The sequence below is a fragment of the Melanerpes formicivorus genome, unplaced genomic scaffold (assembly GCF_026170545.1).
Source record: "Melanerpes formicivorus ecotype bairdi unplaced genomic scaffold, bMelFor1.0.p_v2 SCAF_8, whole genome shotgun sequence".
Taxonomy (NCBI): Eukaryota; Metazoa; Chordata; class Aves; order Piciformes; family Picidae; genus Melanerpes; species Melanerpes formicivorus.
The window spans coordinates 20,063,825-20,085,739 of record NW_027142360.1 but is presented as its reverse complement, the minus strand read 5'-3'; the positions used below and the strand labels follow the sequence as shown (position 1 = coordinate 20,085,739).

At 47.1% G+C, this 21,915-nt stretch overlaps 1 protein-coding gene across 2 annotated transcripts; it reads left to right on the top strand.

Moving 5' to 3' along the window:
* Positions 1 to 1,983: 1,983 nt before the first annotated feature.
* Positions 1,984 to 18,332, top strand: CBX7 (chromobox 7). 2 transcript variants are annotated; one of them, XM_068142471.1, is made up of 6 exons: positions 1,984 to 2,212; positions 3,580 to 3,623; positions 7,679 to 7,744; positions 8,259 to 8,325; positions 8,897 to 9,236; positions 11,200 to 18,332. In XM_068142471.1, the coding sequence occupies exons 1-6, from the start codon at positions 2,144 to 2,146 to the stop codon at positions 11,343 to 11,345; spliced, it is 732 nt and encodes a 243-aa protein (XP_067998572.1). In that variant the 5' UTR covers positions 1,984 to 2,143; the 3' UTR covers positions 11,346 to 18,332. The 2 variants fall into 2 exon arrangements, with proteins under 2 accessions (XP_067998572.1, XP_067998571.1); XM_068142470.1 differs by having other exon boundaries at positions 11,197 to 18,332.
* The last annotated feature ends 3,583 nt before the right edge of the window (positions 18,333 to 21,915 follow it).

Below are 21,915 nucleotides of genomic sequence, written 5' to 3'. Positions count from 1 at the left end.
GGGCCAGCTCCTAGTAGGAGAAAAGGGAAAAGTAGAAAGAAAGAAGGGAATAATTACACACAGAATCAGCAAGGTTGGAGGAGACCTCCAAGATCATCAAGTCCAACCTGTCACCACAGACCTCATGACTAAACCATGGCACCAAGTGCCACATCCAATCCCCCCTTGAACACCTCCAGGGATGGTGACTCCACCACCTCCCTGGGCAGCACACTCCAATGCAGAAATTACACTGACAATACTGAGTGTGTGGGCTCTTGTGATCTACCCCCTGTGTATAAGAAGAGTATTATCAGTTGTGGTCAAAATGCAGGTCAATAGGTTTTGAGAACTCCTTTGGTATTCATTTACAACGTTTCAGGAGTTTTGAAATATACACACACTCTTGACCTTACAAAGACACATTTTAAGTAACAAGTTGTACATATCCTGTCCTAAGGAGTGCAACAGTTTATCAATAATGGATTCACGTGCAAGTTTGTTGTGACTGGGGGATTTTACTGATTTACTTTATCCTCAGGCGATCACTGGAGAACAGTTTATTCCATTTTCCAGTTCAGCACCACAGTAGTTGGATTCGGGGGCAAGGAAAGAGATTGCAAACAGGTCGTTGCAATTTAGAGAGATTTCTGATCTTCTCCTGTCTCTGCTTTTTCTGAAGGTCCTAATTCTTAAGAAACAAAGTAAACTTCATCTTAAATAGTTTTCTCTATTCCCTTCAAAACATAGAAGTATAATATGAGAAAGGATAAAAAAAGATCAAAGTTTTGGATATTATTTTGCAATAGAGCACAACCCCCTTGCATATTCAATAGAATATGCTATTGCAGAAACAAAACTGTGTTATAAACTGCTAGGTCTGCTTCATGGTTAGTCTGACAGTCACAGTTCCCAGCAGCAAACTTTTGAGTTCTTCAATGGCTGCAGTTAAAAGCAAGCACCCTGCCAGTTACTGCATCCACGGGTACAGCTGCAGCATGTCATGTGAAAAGGAACATTTTCAAACTAAATGGCTCGCATTAACTTGTTCTCACTGTAGACTACCATCTTTATAATATTTGCCATCTCAAACTTTGCATATGAACAGCAGCCAGTGCCATGCAGTCACTGTGAAGGAGTGACGGAGCACATGTGGGAGGTGAAGTAGCTGCACGTGGAGGAATCCGTCCCTACTCTGATGAAAAGGTGTCCTAGGAGACTTTAAAACAGTTATCTGCTGTTTAATGCAGCGGTCGGGAGACAAAAGCACATTTCTGTATACCAGACTGGAGGGCAAAGAAGAACGGACCTCTCGCCTGCTCACAAGGTTCCTATTTTCTCCCGCTTTAGCCAACCAAGCCTTGGCCACCTTGAAGAGCTGGCGTTAGATCCTGCTCGTTTGAAGATGTCAAAGAAGCTACGTGTGCGCTACGTCCAGAAGATCCCACAGCACCTGACCATGAAGCCCTTGCAGCGGGTGCCGTGACAGACGGGCCACCTCGGGTTTCTTCAGCACCGCTTCGTGCCGCCTGCCTCAACGCTATGTCACCTGCTGTCTTCCCCCCGATGACAGGCGATGGTTTAGGGCTATTCCCGTGGAGCACGCTGCGAACACTACCGCTTTGCGGCGGCTGGAGACAGCGCCGCCGGCAAGGCAAAGACTCCTCACGCCGCACCGGGCGTTTGGGAAACCGATGACCCTTTCCGTGAAGAAAGCGGGTTGTCAGTAGCAACCCCCCGGAAAGGGAGACGGGAGAAGAGGCCGAGTGCACGGCCGCGGGGGGAGGCGGAGAGAGACGGCGAGAACGAGGGCACGGGGCTCTAGGGGGGGCTGATGTGGGAGCTGCCCCTGAGGCGGTTCTCGCCCAAGCCGCGCCGTGCGCCCCGCCTCCTCTTCCCCCCCCCCCCCCCCCCCCCGCAACCCCGCGCGCGCGCGCCGGGGAAAACGTTGCGCAGGTTCTAAAGCGGGGCGGGGGAGGGGAGGGGGCGCGGCCGCGCGCGAGGGGGCGTGTGTGGGAGAGCGGCGGGTAACGGCCGCCGCCGCCGGGCTACCCTCGCCGCCGCCACCACCACCGCGGGAGAGCAGCCCCCTCTCCGCCTTTGCGACAGCTGGCCGCGGGGCCCGCCGGTGTCCGGCGCCAGCGCCGCCGTCCCGGCCGCTCGCATGGAGCTGTCGGCCATCGGGGAGCAGGTGTTCGCTGTGGAGAGCATCCGCAAGAAGCGCGTGCGGAAGGTGGGCTGCGGTGAGGCGAGGCGGGGCGAGTCCCGCCAGCGGTGGGGGGACGGCGCACCGGGACACCCCCCGCCCCTCCTTATTCGCACAAGCGCGGCGGCCGGGGGGCGTGGTGGGGTAACGGGCAGCGTGGGGTGGCGGCAGCACCACCGCCGGCATCTGCCTGGGGCCTCTGGGGCGGGCGAGCGAGCTAGAGAGAGCGACGCGGCTGCTTGCGGGGTTTGCGTGTGAGGTGGGTGTGGGTGCTTCGGGGAGCCCTGCAGGGCTGTGGGGTGTGGGGGGTTCATTGCTGGAGACTTCAATGTCTGCAGCGTCAGTGGTGATGGCAACGAACGGGACAGCCCGAATCCAAGAGAGGGTTTGTGGAGATGTGGTGGCTAGCTGCTTCGTGACTCAGTTTCCCCAGCCGTGGAAACGCGCTCCGACCCCACAGGTTGTTACAAGGATTAACCCACACGGATGCAGCGCGTAGAGATCCTTTGGTGGAAAGTTCCTTATAGGGCAGTGTTGGCCAACACTGGGAAGCTGATGAGCCCCCCATGAGAAAAACGGAACCGGTTCTCTGGCTCGAGTACCCTTGCTGTGCTGTAAAGGTGTCCACAGCTGCCGTAGTGGCACTTAGGAGGGGTGCTCACCTTGCATGCACTCTGCTTAACAAAGCTGCTCAGTATGACATTAAAGATTTTAGTAGTTGTGTGTGTTGCTCATTGAGCCCTTTGAACACGGTTTACAATTGCTACACTTTTTTTTGGCTTTATTTTCATCTAAAATCTTGTGCTTAGAGTGAACAAGTAAATGGGTAACTCTGAACTTCAGCTGTAAGCTGCTGTTTGCTTGGGTTGAATTGTTGGGTTGAATTGATGGAACAGTGTTGGAGTGAAGCATGTAGCAACTGGAAGGGAACGTGCCAAAGTGATGCTTCCTAGGTCTGAAATACTGTGTTTCTTTGCTTAAAAAGAAATAAATTCCTCTGACACTTGCTCCTGGCATACTTCTAGATCCCTCTTGCCCTTACACATGCTGACTTGTAGGATTGCCTGTAAATGCAGGAGTGGTTGCAGTCTTACTTTCTGCTTAACTTTTGGGGTTCTGCCTGCTGGGCTCTGCAAAGGTGCCATCCCAAACTGATGGTAGTTCAAGCAGGCTTAAATAACCCACCCTCCCATCTGCCCACTTTCTGGGGAAGAAGATAACAGCAATGGTAGCTGAAAGAGGAAGTGGCTTTCTTTTGAAAACAAAGTGATGGGGAGTGAGTTTTTCAGTTTACAGAGTTTTAACTCTTATTTATTTTTTTTAATGGGTTGCATCTCATAGCATAGCCTGTATTTGGTTGCAGCATTTATCTGTTTTCTTCCTTACTCCCTTAGGGTAAAGTAGAATACCTGGTGAAGTGGAAAGGATGGCCCCCAAAGTAAGTTGTGTTTCATTTATCTTTTTGTCCTTGATATTCACTAATAGCTTACACAGTATGTCTCTGCAAATGAGCATCTCATTCTTAATGGCTAACCTCTTGTGCCTCATTCCAATAATGATAAGCAGAAAGAGAGAGCCACAAACCAAAACCCAGTCTCATTTCCAGACTGGCAGCTGAGGGATACAAACTCCATTCCAGTCTGTTCTGAGTGGGGGTTTGCCACACTGAAATACTCCATTGAGAGGCTTTCTAGACACAAGTGTTTTAACATTCATTATGAGTTCAACGGGAACCCTGATTCTTCGGAGCTTGGAAAGACTCCTGCTTTTCTGAGTCAGCACCAAGAGGACCCCACTTTATTTTTAGAGCTGTATGCAGTCTTTTAAAATAGAAAAGAAATTGATTGGCTCATCTTGGCCTACTGCTTCCCCCCCCCCCCCTGCAATTCACAAACGGAAAAGGGCAACGTTTCAGGTTTATTGATTGTAGCCAAATGCAGGTGATCTTTGTCCCTTGAAAATTACCACCATGCCTTCATTTCCTTGTCCAAAACCCCTTTCTATTTCGAGTGCCCTTTCTGCTTTTGCTTTGCTTGCTGTGCTGCAAGAGTGAAAAAATGTTTTTGTAGTGTTGCTGTGCACTGTTTACAGATACTTCTCTTATTCAAATGCAGCTGCTTTCAAGAAGAATGCCTAAATAATCTGTAAAATGCTTTGAGATTAAAGGCATTAGGTGACTGAAGAATATTATTACTATGTTAGTTAGCAGTCTACATCCCATATGGGGTTCTGTCTTTGCTTTTATGTTTGTATCTGGGTGTGTGTACATACACAATGTGCGTGGGTACAACTACATCACGCATTCCGCTGCACTGCACGTTGCTAACCAAAGGGGGCTGCTTTTACGGGTTGGTTGTTGCAGTCAGAAAGCAGGGCTCACTGGGATGGTCTTGACAGGTTGTACCTGGTGCCTAAGAAGTTGAGATGTGTTCCTGCATGCTTAATCCTTGTGCTGATAGGGCATGTGTGAATATAAGACGCTTCCCCTCTCTGGTGTTGGTGGGAGAGGGTGACTATATTCTTGACTGGAAGTTCTGTCAAAGTGCAACCTCGTGCACTTGTTGAGCACCAGTTGCCATTCAGTGTGGGTCATTTCTTGAATTCCTTCCTTCCTTGTCCTTGTAAGTGGCCAAGTCTAATGTAATCACTGGGAGTGATTGAGAAATGTATTTGTAGTCTGTGAGGCACCATCCCCCGTTGGCCAGAATACTGATGTTTATCCCATTCTTCTTTCAACAAATGCATTGAGGTCCCTCTCTTGTAAAGGCACTTGCCAAGAAGGTGGACTTAGGCATGGCATAATGTTTCCTTGGACACAGCAGCCCTTGTTCTTACTGCTGCCTCTCCTTGCCCTGTGCCTTGGAACTCTGGGGGGGCCAGAAACTCTCTTTTGGGATTTAAAAGCATAGCCTTCTGCCCAAAAAGCAAGAGATGTTAGGGTTTCTTTCTTTTGATGCTGTGTCATGTCCAAACCTTCCATCTTCCCCCAGATTCCAAATCTGAAGAGCACTGAGTTTTCTTCTTTTTTTGCTCCTCCATTATAACCGTTCATTCAGTGGGTTTTAAGCAGCTGGAACCAAAGTGCTTTGAGCATTGAAGTCACTTTCATCCTACTAGCAGTCTCTGTTCCCTGTTTCTAAACATACCTATGCCTGTGATGGCATGCAGCAGCACAAGCTGTTTATACCTGCGTCTTGTAACATATTCCAATTCCTCATCCCACTTCTTGTTTCACTTCATTCCCCTCCCCAGCCCTGTCACAGTGCTCTTTGTAATCTCTGTACCAATTATCCCATCATTCCCATTGGAGGCTTCATGGAAGGGAATAACGACAGATCAGTAGTTTGCTGCTTTCCCATGTAATTAATATTTCACTTTTTTTTCTTCTTCCTTTCTTTCTTTCTTTCTTTTTTTCTAATTAAAAACTCTTGTTGATGCCCTGCACCTCCCATTTCTGGATTCCACTCTGGGAGCCAGGGAACGGAGGAGTTACAATCTGATTCTATCTACAAGCTTGTTTACAACTTGTGTTGGAGTGAAGCGGGGAGGGGGAAGAGGAGGAGTAGAAGGAGGGGGAAGGAAGATCATATGATCTATGTTTTCCAGAGTGCCTGCTCTCTGCAGTTCTGCTGCAGCCTGGGCTGTGTGCGCCCGTCTATAGGGCTCTGTGCGCGCGCGCGGCAAACGGAGACGTGGGTTTTTTCATACGCAGTGTTTTGCCACTGCAGCGAAGCCAGAAACAGAGCTGCAGAGAAAAAGGCAACACCCACTTTTTTTTTTCTTTTCTTTCTTTTTTTTTTTTTTTTAAAAGCAAATTCTCTTTCTTCTCCTGCCCATGAAAAGCAATCCAATGTCTTTTTTCCACCCTTGTGTTGTTATTTTTCTGAAAGTTGTAGAATGACTGCCAGAATCCCTGCAGCTGGGAGGAAACCTTCCTCTGTTCAAACAGCATCTTGGCTTTGACAGGCTCATAGTCAAGTTGCTGCAGAAGGCTTGAGCAAAGGAGGGGAGGGATCAGCTGGTTGTGAAGGCATGTCTGTGCTTAACTGTCTGATGTACAGCGCACCTTGGCATACCTGGATTTCATGTGTTTGTTTCTCCCTTTTGTAAAAGCCTTGTACTTTCATTTCTGAAACCATCCTCCAGGAATGCTCCCATATTTCAGTACCTTTCTTCTAACTAAGGGAGAGAGTAAAAGGAAAAGCACTCCCAAACCACCTCCCCTGTGTACATACATGCAAGTATCACGAGCCTTCATATGCATCTGTGCTTCATCCAGAAATGTAAACATCCTAAAATACGTCCCTCATATGAAGGCGTTGACAGGAATGCACACTTGCCCACCTGCATTTGGCTTCTCTCTGGCCTCCTTCCCCAGGGGCTGGGAGGGGCTCTGCCTCCAGCCTGTGGACTTTGCATTCCAGGCAAATCAATGTACTACAGCATTTGAGGTTTCAGACTTGCTTTATTGCCTTTGAGTTTCTACAGTAGAGACATGCCACCTACCTTTTCTGGATAAACATGACCCCTTAGAAGCAAACATGCCATGAGGACTATCTTGTGATGCTTTCACCCCTGCAGTGGGAGGTTTTGACTGTTGCTCCCTGGTATTCGTGCAGCTGTACCCTTTGGGAACCAGTTTTTATATTGCCTCCTGCATGGCTTCAGTCCTTTCCTGAACATCTGACTCCTGTCATAGCTGTCTGACAGTCAAGGAGGGAGATGGGACAGTGGATGACACTGTTCACAGGTTATTTCATAATAGCAGGCTTTGTTTTGAGTAGTTCTGGTCACCCTGACCGCAATGTAGATAGGTTTCTCCTGCACTGGTACAGAAGTACTAATGACCTCTGCTAGACAGAAATAACCTGCAGGGGGAGTCGAGCAAGAGGAGGAATTGTTGGAAAGTTGCCATCAGCTTGCCTCAGGGCCCAGTTCTAAACATGTTTAGTTGAATGGCATCAGTGAAGAAAAATTAAAATCTTGTTGAATGAATACTTTTGGCTCCAGTGATTAGAGGTAATTAATAATGCAGGTGAGAAAGCACACTTACTCTTTGAGCACTCTTAATTTAGAGAGACCTATTTTTCAGAAATCTGTATCAAAGCATATCTCATTGTTTCATGAGGTTTGGTGGATTTGAGGGAGTGCTGCAGATGAAACCTGTTAGGCAGCGACTTAAAATCAGTTTGAGAGTGTCTGCACAGGCTTTGCAAGCAGCGTGGAGAGGAGCCTGTGCGGGAAAGTCTTCCCTGTTCTCCTACAAAGAGCTGCTTGATGCTTGACCCTGCCTGTTCTGGGAAGGGCAGGTGGTGTCTGGGGGAAGCTGGGGAGAGAATGGCTGAGATTCTTCAGACTTCTTGCAGTGTTATGGCAGGCCCCACCAGCCTTGTGAGGACAATATCCAGGGCTGTTGCCCGCTGGCAGAAGGCCTGCAGAGAGAATGTTTCATGAAAGTGTTGTTTACTTTATATTCCTTATGTTTCTCTTCAGATACAGCACGTGGGAGCCAGAAGATCATATCTTGGACCCCCGCCTGGTCGTGGCTTACGAGGAAAAGTAAGGGTGCATGTTCTTTCTTCTCCTGGACACAAGAAAAAGAATGAATGTCTTTATTTCATAGTATGTGCAAAGTGCCTCTCTTGTCCCTACTTCATCCAAAGATGAGATGTATAGCCATGAGTCCTGTTTGATCTTTCTTACCCTGGTGTTGACTGAGGTGAATTAGATGGGCTTAGAGCAGCTTTAATTGACACTGCTCAGGAAATGTGACCAAGAACATGCAGTATTGCCAAAGAGCAATTGGTGTCAGATTTTAATAAGCTCCAAAGCTGGACTGGAGTGATGCTAGGTGATGAATTTCCCTAACCCATTCTTGATCAGCTGAGTCAGAGAAATTCCCTTATTGTCAAGGCTTTCACTCCTACAAGAAGCAATTCTGGGATGTTTTCCAAGCCCACACTGGTCACCATTGGGGTTTAATGAAGGAAATGAGGAAGCTGTGCTGTGAATGGTGGAAGGCCCATTTTGTGCTGTGGTGTTTAGTACTCTGCTGGTTTGTGTTCTTTCACAGGGAAGAGAGAGACCGTGCATCAGGGTACAGGAAAAGAGGACCCAAACCAAAGCGCCTCCTACTGCAGGTAGCCTCTTGCTCTTCTGTGTATTTCTAACTTAGCTGCTGTGCTCTCCCCTGCTCACAGGGACGTGGAAACTGTCCATCTGCTGTTGCATGGAGGAAATTGGCGGTAACAAGCTAACACAGCAGCATGAAGTCAGTGCATGGGCAGATAGTTCTAACCTCTTATCTCAAGAGCCAGCTAATGTGTCTTTAAAAAGTCGAAGCAAAACAAACCCAACAAATGCTCTTCCTCTTTGAACTAAGGCTTTATAAACTTTGAGCTTGGGTGTTGCAGAGTATAGAACAGAATAGAGTACCTGGTTTTCTTGCTCTTTTAATTTCAAGTTGGGCTTGTTGGAAACAGAATTCCAGCACATTTTGATTGTGGCCAAGTAAAACAGCCAATCCTAGGAAGCACATGTTAGGAAGAGCTTAGATAGCAGTTGAAGAGCTGAGAGAAACAAAGTGGTAGAAGCAGCTCAACTTCTCCTAGCTTGTCTAGATGTTGAGGGACTGAACCAAAAGTAATTTCCTGGCCCTGACTGTGTTACCAGTTTTCCACTTTGACCCTTGCTGCATTGATGTCTTGGCAGCGGCTGTATGGCATGGACTTGAGGAGTGCGCACAAGGGAAAGGAGAAGCTCTGTTTCTCCCTTGCACGGAGGTTTGGAGGAGGAGACAGTAGCCTGCCAGGGGCCAAAACAGGGCAGGCAGAGTTCTCAGAGAAGACTGGGGGAGCAGTCCTGCCATTCTCTCTCCGGAAGCAACGCAAAAATCAGAAGTACTTGCGACTGTCAAGGAAGAAGTTCCCTCGCATGTCAAGCCTGGAGGGTCGAAACTGCAGGCACGAGTTCTTCCTGAATGATGCAGTGGACTTAGAGGCCAGGGAGGGCCCTGAGGACTGGGAGACCATGCAGCACACCAGCAAAGAAGGTAAGGGCAGATACACCACAGCTGTAAGGTTGTGGGGTGTGCAAAGCATACTCTGCATGCTTCCTCCTTGCTTTATCCTGGATTTGTGGTTTAGGTCAGATCATTGAAGCAGCTCTCACCGGCTAGCGTTGTGGCCCTCTTATCTGCAAGTTGCTTTCTTGTCTGGATGAATAGCACAAATTTCTTGGTGCTGTTGCCTCTCTGTAGTCTCATATCAGTAACACCCCTCCCAGTGTTATAAAACCCATGGAAGATAGCTGCAAGTTACTCCCTTCTTGCATTTTTCTCCTAGCAGAGGTGACATGCAGGTGTGATGGTAATCAATTCTGCCTGTATTAACATACCCACACATGTTCAGCCTGCTGCTCTGCTAAAAGGAGCTTGGCACTCCTCTCACAGTCCTGCTCTGAGGAGCTTTTAGGAATGCTGCTAGGAACCTGTAGCACATTCCTCTACCCCATCCTTTCCTTTCCTTCTCCACACCCCATATCTCTTGCTATAGAGCTATGTGAGGAGGGGCTGAGAGATATGAAGTGAGGATGGTAACTCCTGCCTGATCCCCACTGAGTAGGCAGCATGTGTGTAGGCATGAGAGATGTCCAAGCACATTTGGCATTTTGGTGAAGGATACCAGCATCTTGTGCAGGAGGGCCGTGGGATGTGTGTGTTGCTCTGAGTTACCAGGGCAACTCTATCCCTGCGTTATTAGAGCTTCTGAAGGCGTAGCTTTCCTGAGGAGTGGAAAACTGGGGCTTGTGGTGCTTGTAGTAGCTAAGAGAATCCTGTTACTCCTCTCTAGGAGTAGCTGTTGGCCAGGCTGGATTGGGCAGGATTTTGGGAAGAGACCTGTGTTCTGGGAATCAACACTATCCATCCTTTCTCCAGGGGGGCAGCAATGAGGGTAGCACAGAGGAACCCAGTGTTCCATCCTGGCAATGGGCAAATGTGTGGGGCTGTTCCCCTCTGTGCTGGGTTCTAAAGCATTTGAAAATTGAGTGAATGACACTACAGCAATGTAAAACTTCTTTTGTTCTCTCCTTGACACATGGCCTGCATGGAATTCCAGTTTTTGTTAGAGGCAATTGGATTCTTTCTGAGGTGAAAGTGGGCACCCCAGGTATTTGAGACAGAGGCCAGGAAATACACTCCTAAGGGGCTCTCGTTCCTTGCCCAGGTTAGGACAGAAAGGTGTGTAGTACATATGTACTGACAGGGAGAGAGTACATTTTCCTTCCTTTCTTTGTGTGTTTTTGTGACTGTCTCTGAGGGCTGGGGAAAAGTGAGGCTTTGAATGACAGAGGGACTGATAATTATCCTTACTGTAAGGAAGTGCAGGGCTGCTTGTGTTTCTTGTATGGAGCTATCCAGGAGCAAAGGAATAACAGGTGAAAGGGAGAGCAGCCTCTCCGTGAAGCAGTATTGATGGATATTGGAGAAAATTGCACCCAGGCTGCACTGCAGGTGCAGTATGAGGAGGAACCTCCATTTTAGATCCCTTTGACTACTGTAGAAGTACCTAAACAGAATGTGTAGATGTTAGTTATTTTTCACTTTTCTTACAAGCAGGTGAGCTCACACCTGGATGAGCAGAGCCAAATAAGGGGCTGAGAATGTGTGAGAGGTGTTAGTGACTTGGGGATGATTAGATGAGCTGGGTGGTATTACAGGGTTTCTTGATTCTTGTGGAGGCTGCTCCAATGCTGTGTCTGGACACAGCTACTCTTTCCTTTTCTTGTTATATCCTGCAGTGATTCACCATTTTCCCTTAGTATGTGAGGGGAGGGCTTGCCCGTGCTCTTGCTTGCCTTGTACATGAGACTCACTACAGGCTGACTTCACCCACATTTGTCAGAAAGGAGGCCCCTTTTGCATCCTTGCCTTCCCTCTCTTCTTGCCTCTCCCTCACCCACTCTCTCTCTCTCTCTCACTAATATGCTCTTATCTGCCTCTCCTTCTGCAGCAGATGTGGATGGCAGTCTCCCTTGGATTCCCACTGTGCCCCCCAGCGAAGTGACAGTGACAGACATCACAGCAAACTCCATTACCGTCACTTTCAGAGAAGCACAAGTGGCTGAGGGCTTCTTCCGAGACCGGAGTGCACAGTTCTGAATCTCTGTTTTCAGTGCTCCCCCAAACCAGTGCTTTTAGGGAAGGATTATTTTTTTTTCCCTTAAGAAACAAAGCAACAATCCAAAATGTCTCCTCTTAAAATGTTTACAAAGACCTTTTCCCCCCTGTCCCCCCGCCTTCCAGATACGCAAAAAAGGGCAGTGTAGGGGGGGTGCGTTTGTCATTGCTTTGTCCATCTGAAAAACTGACAGCCCTTTCCCTGGCAAAGATTCCCCTCCTAGATGTAAAAGCAGCAAGCTGAACAATTCACCTTTTATCCTGTTAAGTGGCAGCAGCTGCATTTGTGGGGAGAGGGCATGTGGAGGTGGAAAGAGAGCTGGATCTCTAGCTGCTGCCGTGTTCTGCAATTGATACCCCTTGGATAAAGATACTTTTCTCTGCATTGCTCTTCCCACCTTCCTCCTCCCTCTCTTCCTGCAGCAGTGAAGGGTGATGGATCCGACCTATGTAGATAACTCCAACCTGTTCAGACTTTCTCTCCAGTGCTGTTTTCCTGATGTCAGGACTTCAGAACCATATTTGCCTGCCTGTGGTAAGTCAGTCTTTGCAGCATGTAAAGCCAGCAGAGGTTTCTCCCATTCACTGTTGATCATGCAAAAAGACTGAACTGCATCTCTGAAATCTGGACTGGTGACATAAATTCAATTTGCCCTCATTAAAAGCTCAGAGACCCAGCACAGTCAAGACATACTGTTCTGTATATGCTAAACAGGATTTCCAGTCTTGGCTCTGCTGTGTGAGGAATGTGTAATGGAAAATGGGGTGTTCTTAACCTTTGCCAAATTGAGTATTAATAACAAATGCTGCCCTGGATCAGTGGTAGTAAGTTAGTGGAAAACTGACTCCTCTCTCCTCAGAGGAGGGGCTAATAGGACAAGTGAAGCATTGCCTATTTCCTGGCACTGCAAAAATATGCAAGATACTGGCACAGGCCCAGGACACAGGAATTGGATAGAACTCAGCTAGAAATGGACCTTGATTAGCAGCAAATTCTGTTCTTGAATCCCATTGAGAGATCCAAGGTAAACAACATGTGGGGAAGGCATGTATTAGATCTGAGGAGCTGAAAAAAAATTCTTAATTCTCAGCAATGAGGTTTCCTGGATTGTACTGCCTGGGGAGTGTTCTTCCCTGACTGCAGTCTCCTCGCAGTATCTGCGCTCCTATACTACTTTTACTGATGGGAACTTCCCCTTGGAAGGCTTAAAAATCTTTGCCAAGGAAAGTGGTCTGCATTTCAATAGACCCTACCCCATCTTGCACTTAAAAATGCCTTGTGCTGGACTGCCTGTGACATTTGGGAGGGTCTTGAAGAATTGCTGTGTTTTGAGTTGGTAGTTTAGCATAGCATCTGCTCTTGCACATGCATGTTCTCTTCCTGTTTTTTTTTTTTTCAAACAAGCAAATTTTATTTGAATGACTTGAATTTGTAAATGTAGACCTTTTCCTATGGCAACCAAGACAAGGAAGCTAGAGTCTAAGGTGGGAACTGCAGGACAGAGTGCTGCAAGGGTAGCATTGGTTACTGTCATGATTACTGTCCTTAAATCCTTTGCTTTCTCTCCCCATTCCTCCTGAAGCATCTCTTATCTGCTGTATTTATCCTAAATGATGCTATGAGCCTCCTGAGGTAAGACACCAGTGGAAATCCTCAGCATGTCTTTGAGGGGCTTTGGCTGCTGGTCTGCAGAATTTGGGAGCTTTGGGGCTTCTGGTCCTCCAAATATCCACACTTTTCAAAGTGCTTGGACTGCCTCTATGGTTTTGATTAAAAGCAGGTTTTACCTCAGGTAGGGTATGGCAACTCAGTGCACACTTAGAATTTCCCCTTCCATCTCAGAGCTGTTTCAGCAGACTTGTCTTCCACTATGTCACAGCAATTCCAGATCTTGAATTTTTGGACTAACCTTTTGTCACTCAAAGAAGTGACATGGGAGTTTCATTATGGAGAAATCTGAGAGGGTGAGAAGTGGAGGCTGGTGGGGAGAATGATGTGGTGGGAGGAAGAGTGAGTGGGAAAGCAGCTTGCAGGAGCTAGCAAGGGCAAATCGATGAGGTACGCATACAGGCTGAGGATGTTTGTTGAACGTGGGTGTCCAGAATGAGGCTTCTGTATCTGAAGTTGCACTCCCTTTTGCAGGATGTGGGGTCAGACAGTGTTGTCATTGTCACTCCCCACACACACACCAACCAAATGTGTTGAATGCTAGCGTCTTTCTCTTGTGACCAGTGGACACACCAAGTGACTTGAGTCCACTCATGAGGGTCATAACGGGTCAGGGATGGATGGTTGCAGAAGCACGAGATTTTACCTTGTATTTTGAGAAGTCTTGAACTCCAGCTCATCCTGCTAAATCTTCACGGAATTTATAGGTTCTGGTTGTTTTATTCTAGTGCAACTTTTGCACTGTCTTCATCTCAGTGTACAAATACCCTGGAAAAGCTTCTTAGTTTCTAAAGTTCCTGGCTCTGGCTGACGCTGAAAGCAACACCAATCCTGCAGCAGGAAAGAGCCTGTCCTAATAGACTGGATTTCCATCCTCTGCCTATTTCTAGGCACTTGCCAGCTGAGACTTCTCAATGTTTTGATTTGGCATTTCTCTTTTAAACATCTTTTTCTCTTGCAGTGGAGTTCAAGACCTGTGGTGGCCTTTCAAAGAGGATCCACCCACAGCTTCACATTTTAATCATTTTTTGGATCAAGCTAGGTTGTGTTCAACTTGTGACTAACCATCTTGCTACACGAAGTACCTGGCTACCATGCTGCTTTGTGTACAGGTCAGTGAGGATTTAACCCTTACTGAGTTAAGATGCAACAAGTTGTGAGTGTGTGTGTGTTTGGTTTGTGTGTGGGAGGTGGAGTTTGTGGCAGGAAACTAAGCAGTTACTGTATTGAGGTGGACTACTTTTGCTCATCCTAAAGATCTTTTTGAGAAGATTTTTCTTTTTAAGACATCTTCTGTTCCATATTGTCTGGTGACATATCATTGTAAACTTCCTTGGTAGAGCTGGTCTTCAGGGACTTGAAAATTAGCTTTATTCCACTTCTGCAGGTGAAGAGATGTATGGAGGTTTTACTTGTGATGGCAAGAGCCCGGGTTTACTTGTTTCTTCTCCCCAATACCATCCATCTGCCAGTTCAACCCCAAATCTGAACATTTAATTGGGACCTCTTGGGCTAACATACCATGAAAATTGGATGCTGTGCTCAGAGCTTCGTTAAGCATTCTGTTTGATTAGAAGAGCCAGAATAGCATCCAGCTGAAGCTGAGTTTAATAATTCTATTTGAAGCACAGGCTGAGAATAGAATTGGGCTAATTCTTCCATACCTCGTTTGGCTCCATGGCTGTAAACAAGACAAACCAACCAGCCAGTGGAAGTTAATGTATGCAAGAAGCAAACTTCTCAAGGAAGAACTGTTCTAATAGTCATTCTTAGAACTGTTCCCATGTGAGAATTTACCAGCCACGTGCTGGAGACAGAAGTTTTTATTTTCTAGATGTTCACAGAATCACAAAATTATAGGGGTTGGAAGAGGTCTCTGGGGATCATCTAGTCTGAGGCCCTGCTAAAGCAGGTTCACCTAGAGCATGTTTCACAGGAACACATCTAGGCAGGCATTGAAGGTCTCCAGAGAAGGAGATGCCACATCCTCTCTGGGCAGCCTGTTCCAGTGCTCTATCACCCTTACAGTAAAGAAGTTTTTCCTTATCTTTAGGTGGAACTTCCTGTATTCTAGTTTGTGCCTGTTGCCCCATGTCCTCACAGTGAACACGCTGTATATATGACTGGAGTGAGTGGCTTCATGAGGTTGGAAAACCTTTATTGTTAACACTGTGTTCAAAAAATAAATAACAAAAAGGAGAAAAAAAAAAGGGGGGGGGAAGATTGCCTTTGTCCCTGGATGGTTATAAAGTAGATATTATTGCTCTGATATAAGTGATGCCTTGGAACAGCAAGTTTTATACATAAATAGTGGCATTAAGCAGCCTCCTAGCTCCTGCATGCTCCTTATTGTCTTGCATTTGCTTGAAGGCCCCTCTGCTTGTGAAGCCAGACCAAGGTGGGTTGTTTTGTTTCTCAAGCAAAGCCAGGGTATTATTGTAAGAACACCCAAAAAGCAGTTCCACTTGCCAAAGTAATCCCAAATTTGTAGGTGAACTGACCCTTGCTTATGTTGGAGCCTCAGACAGAAAGAAGTTTATTGGGAAATGAATGTCTGTTTTTGTTGTTGTTAACATTGTGAAACTGTCCAGAATTGTTCTTCTGGTGTTTTGTGATTGAATGTATAAAATGTTTTGTTCACCTCACTGGGGCCTTTGGCCTCAGTACTGTTTCCTGCTGTATGCCAGCTTAGTGCAGTTTGATATATTCACTGGAAAATAGAAGGGAGGCCTTACACAGGTCAAAAAATAGGCAGGGTAGCTCATGCAAGACCCTTGGTGGCAGCCACAACAGAGGTTGGAAGATGGCAGTGAGGGCTGTCAGCCACATCCCTCTATCTGAGGAAAGCTAAATCTGCTAGTACCTCTCCACCCTTTCCTTTCAAGCTTTAAGTTGGTGCTTCCTGAAGCAGGGAAAGTACAAATGCTTCTTTTTTCCTAAAGCTACCCATTTCCTGTTCCTCCCTTGCTCACCTGCAGCATAGAAAGAAGGGGTTACTGGGCCTTTCTAGGAAAAAAATAGGGACAGCTGTTTGTCAGGGAAGGGAGGGAAAGAGCTGCCTCAGAGTCACTCTTGCTGAATGGTCAAGGAGAGGCCTTTGGGTGAGCTTGCAGCTGAGAGACAAGCATGTTAGAAGTGCAAAGAACTTGTAGTGAAGCTGATGAAGGTGGATGCTTCTTGAAATTCTGAGTGGGCCCTGTGGAAAGGAGATGGTCAGTGCTGTCTTCATGTATCTGTCTTTCACCTTTCAGGAAAGCAAGGGAGATGTGTATGTTAACAGCTTGCATAGGGTAGCTTCTACATGGGAATGTATAGCCATAGCACGTACAGGTAAAGAGAGTGTGTTGCTTTTACTATGCTTGTTGTAAAATAGTTTTCCCCAAGGGCATGGTAAAGTTGCTTTGAGACAATCTGTTATGATCAAGAGACTGTGTTGTCCCCTGCCTGCTGAACTTACTGTCCTGACAGAAAAAGAATGAACCTTCTGGGTGTTGAAGCCCCTGGATTCCACCCAAGCATCTGGTCAGAATGGGAAGCCCTACAAAACAGCTCCAGGACAACTGGAAGGAGAGAGAAGCAATCACTTAAAATTGAATTCAGAACCTTTCAGTCCCTTCCTGTAACAAGCACCTCCTGGAGCAATGACCTCTTTTTCTCTTTCCCTTGCACCCTTAGCTTAGCAGGGAGCAGGCAGGAGATGATCCCTGGTTAACTGGGAGATGTAGAGAGAAGCAGAGCTCAGTAGGAGTATGTAATGGCTAACTGGGAGGAGATGGATTGCTACCAAGTTGGGATGGGGTAGAAGCTTTGCTGCTGAGATTGTTTCCACCTGCTGTGGGCTGCTCTGCGTAGATACTTGGGCTTCTTGATGAAGAGTGCCAGACAAATGGTTAAGGGAACACTCCCAAAACCATTTGGAACCGTTGTCACAGCTTATCTGTTACTGGGCTAGCGGAGTTTTGGCTGGGAGGGGGATTTTGGAGGAGGAGAAGGTGGAATGTCGTCTTTATTATTATTACTTTCTGAACAGAAAATGTAGTGTCAGCACAAAGAGGCTTTTTTCTTTCTTTTTGGTTTTAAATCTGAAGTATGTTTTGAAGCACTTTGGAAATGCAAAGCACTAAGAGTGCTAAGTACTCCTTATCGTCTGGCTGAAAGTGGCATTTGAAAAGCAAAAGATGTGTCTGTTTCAGGCCGCTGGCTGCTCCTTATCGCTATTACAGAGCTGCCACCCAGCCCTTTGCCTCCCTCCCACGGCGGAACGGGGAGCCTGCTCCACCGGGCCAACTAAAGGAGGGCTCCAAAGGGAGGAGAGGAGACCTGCAGAGCTCCTCAGGGTGCAGGTTGGCTTCCTCTTCTCCACTTCATTTGAGGAAAGGAAAAAATGAAATTGTTTCAGTTTGAGTGGTCCTAGTCTGGAACTATGACCATTTATTTCAGCTCTGGAGACATAGAGTTTCCCGTCTGAAGATTTGCACCTTATTAGCTTAGCTGAGGAATGGGGAGATCTCTGTTCTTCTGCAGGGAGTGGGGAGAGGGAGAGTAAGCCAGGAGCTGCCTTCAGCAGTTGCTGGATTTTTCCAGAGGCCGTTTCCTCACCTCATCTCTAACAGAACGGCAACAAAAGAACTAAAACCATGTAGATGAAGCTTTTGTTCTGCATATCTCAACAACCTTTGAGCAGGCTGAAATGAGAGAATCTTTTTTTCCCCCTCACCTATCCTGCTCTGTAGCTGGGGGAACCCCAGTTCTCCTGCTGGGTTTTCAGCACCAAGCTTTTCCCTCAGCATAAGCACGGCATTGGGACTCTTCTGCACACTGACTCGTGTGATTTGGTATGCTTCCTCTCTGCTGGGGGGGAGGAAGGTTGGGGGTCAGCTGGAGGGGAGGGTCCCTGATTATTTTTGTTCTTGTCTCTTCGGTTGTTGCCGTTGTTCCTGTCAGCACGCTATAGAGTACCTGAGTCTTTGCACACAGAAAGCTTCTTTTTGCACAGAATGAGCTTCTAGCTTTTGTACAGACTAATTGAATGTATTTGGGGAGGGGGGGGAACTGGGGAGTCAACCAATTCCAGACAAACCAATCGGAGTATAATGCCTTTTCTGAGCGAGTACATGCTGTAAAAGGAGATTGCAATAGCAAAGGGAGGGCAGGCTCAAGTATAATTTGACACAAAGTGTGGTTTTATTTTTGTACTGATACGGATAAGAGACTGTACAGCATCTATTTATTTAGATGATTTATGTGGTAAATGTTGCAAACAAAATTATTAAAATATTAAATATGAGAACTGACATTTACCTAATGGTCTATTTGTGTGGTCATTTACCTCCCCGTGCTTTAATTCCACGGCTGAATTACTTTCTGCTCGTCACTTCTGTTGGCATAAACATGGAATGCGGCTGGAAAAACGAATGGCAAATGCATGTACATGCATGAGAAGGATCAGGAAAGAAGGATCAATGAAGAATGGAGCCTTGCAAAAGGCTGTTTCTCACATTTGCTTATTACTTTGATTTGAGGAGGTTAAAAGTTTGCATTAATTTTTAACCCAGTAAGTTAAATCTCTACAGAGGTGGCCTGGTGCAGTTGGTCTTTGGATTAGAATTTGAAGAGGAGAATGCCAATGGCAGGTTGACTGCTGCTCTGGGTTTAGGGAGTTTTTGATGTCCTTGCACAATGCTGCAATGCTAGGAGAGCTCTGCCAGCACCAGGCGAGTGCTGGTGTGTCCCATATCCTGTGTCTCTTGTAGCAACAGAGAAAATCTGAGGCTGCCAAACATGCTTCACTCTGCCATCGGGGAAGCCGCTCTCAGGGTTGGCCTGTGGAGCTTTCAAGGAGCTTGCCAGTAGCACAGCAGCTCCTGGGTGGAGCTGGGCCTCTGGTTAACAGCAGGTAACGTGGAGCTTAGCCTTGGAGCCCACATCCTGGAATTGCTGATCCTCTGTGAAGAGAATCCCAAGCATAATTTGTCCACCTCGGTTTCTCACTTGCTCCCCTGAGGTACGTGCCTCTCCATCCTCTGTGGATGAAATTGAGGTACCTTGGCAGCAAATGGTGCTGTCTCACATGCCTTTAGTAGATGTAACGTGGGGGTGAGCCCTGCATCTGAACACAGCTATGACGTCAATGACAAAAGCAGAGGGGGGGGATGGGCTGCATTTCCTGAGTCAGTCATGGCAGCATGGTTAAGTCTTGCCTGCGTTACCAAAGCGCAGCCAGCACGCTCCCCCTGAGCCAGGGAGGCTGGATTGGAGTGATGGCATCAGAGCAGGACTCCAGCCAGCCACTTACTTTCTGGCAGCAGCCAGTGAGTCAGGTGAAGTTGGAAGAAACTGCAGTGCAGAGTTACGGGAAAGCCTACTTTGGAAATCGTTTCTTCCTACCCCTGCCAATGCTGCAGAGGCTGCCTGGCACTAGAAACTCCTAACGGCTTGTCCTTCCGCATGCATGTGTTGGTTGGATTAAAGGATAATCTGGGCAGTACTGCTTTGCCTTTTTTTTCTTAAATAATCTGTTGCTATGCTGCCCCTCTGATCCATGCAGTCAGGCCTGCAGGCCTTGTGCAACTCTCCTGATAGGATGCTTGAGAACAAGGGTGCCACAGTATGTGCCACAGTACATGCCCCGGGGCCCCTGCTACAACAGGCAGCACCCGAAAGGGTAACTGGAGCGGTATGAGCATCTTGGTGTTCTCTGAGAAGCATGGAGTGAAGAAGTGTACGGGCCACTATGATGGCAAGTGATGCCAGGAAGCTGGCAGTCACCACCTGTCTGTTCGGCACCTTTCATCTTCCCTGCTCTTGGTACTCCTCATCCCAGTGTTGTGCTCACCCAGCAACTGTTTTTGAAGTAAGGATGAAAGAAACCTGGGAGACTTTAATAATCACCCCAATCCAGTGGCAGCCTGGGTGGCTGGTCCTGTTTTGGGAATTCATGGGCAGGCCCCCAGGGATACCCTAGGGGTGCGTGAACCCCACAAGCCACCTTTCTCTGGTACATCAAAAAGTTAGCAGGCTGGAGGGGTAGTTGTTCTATCCACTGCTTGGACCATGCAGAGCTACCCAGAACTGCTTCACAGAGAGGTGCCTGGTTAGCTCTCAGTGGTCTGCCTCTGCTCTTGCATGTTTCAGAGTTGCAGAGAGAAAAATCTTAGTGTGTTGACATGGATGACCACAGAGCCAAAGGTTCACTTAAAAGCCAATGCAGTGTTCACTTGAGGGGCTGCAGTGTGCACCAGCTCCTAGTTTAGGCAAAGGAATGACTGTTTCTTTACAGAAATTTGCTGCTCCTGACAGAAACCTCCCTGGAGCAAACAACAACAGACTAGTCTGATCAACCCTTGGACTTGTTCTAATGGAGGTAAGAACTGCACTCCTGCCAGGTCACGGGATTGCAAAAAACGAGCCTGGAGGCAGCTACCAGCATTGAGCAGGTGAGTTCCCCGTTATCAAGTGCTATTTAAGAAGTGCTCTTGCACCTGCTGCTCTTCCCCTGTGCTCCTACACCACTCACCAGTGATTTTTTTTGGCAAGAAAGGTCTTGTTGCTCCCCCAAAGCTTATTTCCCTGTGCTGACTTCTCAGTGCTAGCCAGAAGTGCTGTGGTGTGTCCAATGGCACTGGGTTCTTGCAGACAGTGAGGTGCCAAAAAAATACTTACATTTCAGTGTCCATGGTGAACAATAGCTGTGCTGGTGGGGTTTTCTACAGTGTTTTACTGGAAATGTGAATGAAACAAAGGAAATGCCCAACAATGCGCGGAGCAGCTGGATATTCTGCTGCTATTTTGCTTTCTGAGAGTAAAAGCTAGATGAAAGAGCCTGGGGTCGGGCAATACCTGTACAGTGGCTGCTCGCGGTGATTTGAACAGTCTCTGTGGCTGGAAAGAAGGTCCTGCTGGCAGGTGAAAGGAGGAAATGCACAGAAAGCATACATGGAGTTCTCTGAAATTCTGCTGCTCCTTCCTGTCCAAGATCAGGAGTACCTTGTGCTCGTGCTCTGAGGTGAGGTGAACTGAGCCATCCTTGACCCCTACGTGCACCTGGGGACAAGGCCATCAGTTACAGCCGCAGCAGGTGTGTTGTGTAAGGGCTTTTCTCCCCTTTGATTTAGGATTGTCGGCTTTATAGGGTGGATGATTTTTAAGGTCCCTTTCAACTCAAACTGCTCTATGATTCTGTATGGGTGGTTGGAAGTTCAGTTGCTTGATGCTCAGCCACAAGTGTAAAAGCAGTTGTTTAAACACAGCTTACAGTAACAAATACATTAATTTCAATGTGAATGGTGTTAATGAACTCTGAATGTGCAAAGTTAAAGGCAGTTCAAAAAGTGAAAGGCAAAACACGGTGAGTGTGATCGACTTGTTCTTTTGAAGGCACCTTTAAGCCTATAAAGACTGGGAATAAATTAAAAAAGAAAAAAGAAAGAGGTGCCTAGAGAAGTAGGGCAGTCCAGGAGGACTTGTCCCATTCCAGATGCAACTCGAGTGATCTGTCAGATCACTATGCCTATGATGGTAAATACCCGAGAAAAGGCCTATTCTCAAAGGGAGTGATATGACCTAAATGGGGAATTACCAGTGGTGAAGTACACTGTGGTTCAGTCTCTGACCACAGAAACAGATTGTTCTGTTTGCATCTCCCGAACCAGGGTCTCTTGTGACTGCTGTCCATTTGGTGTCTCGTCTCTGTCAGCATTCAGCAGCCTGTCCATCCGGTCCTCTTAAAATGAGGACAAGGTAGTGGGGAACACACACATCCTCTTACTTTTCCTCCGATCAGAGACCTAGCAGTGGCTGCAACATTTCAGCTGCTACCGTGAAGAAAAACACAAGGCTATCATAGATCTTGCCTGAATCATAGGCAGTGAGGAAAGTGCTCAT

What these genes read in the sequence shown, in the direction of transcription:
- CBX7 (XM_068142470.1), top strand. Translation starts at nt 2,144, where the DNA reads ATGGAGCTGTCGGCCATCGGGGAGCAGGTGTTCGCTGTGGAGAGCATC. An exon ending in TGGAAAGGATGGCCCCCAAA is followed by an intron (nt 3,624 to 7,678) that starts GTAAGTTGTGTT and finishes GTTTCTCTTCAG; the next exon opens with ATACAGCACGTGGGAGCCAG. An exon ending in GCAGCACACCAGCAAAGAAG is followed by an intron (nt 9,237 to 11,196) that starts GTAAGGGCAGAT and finishes CTCCTTCTGCAG; the next exon opens with CAGATGTGGATGGCAGTCTC.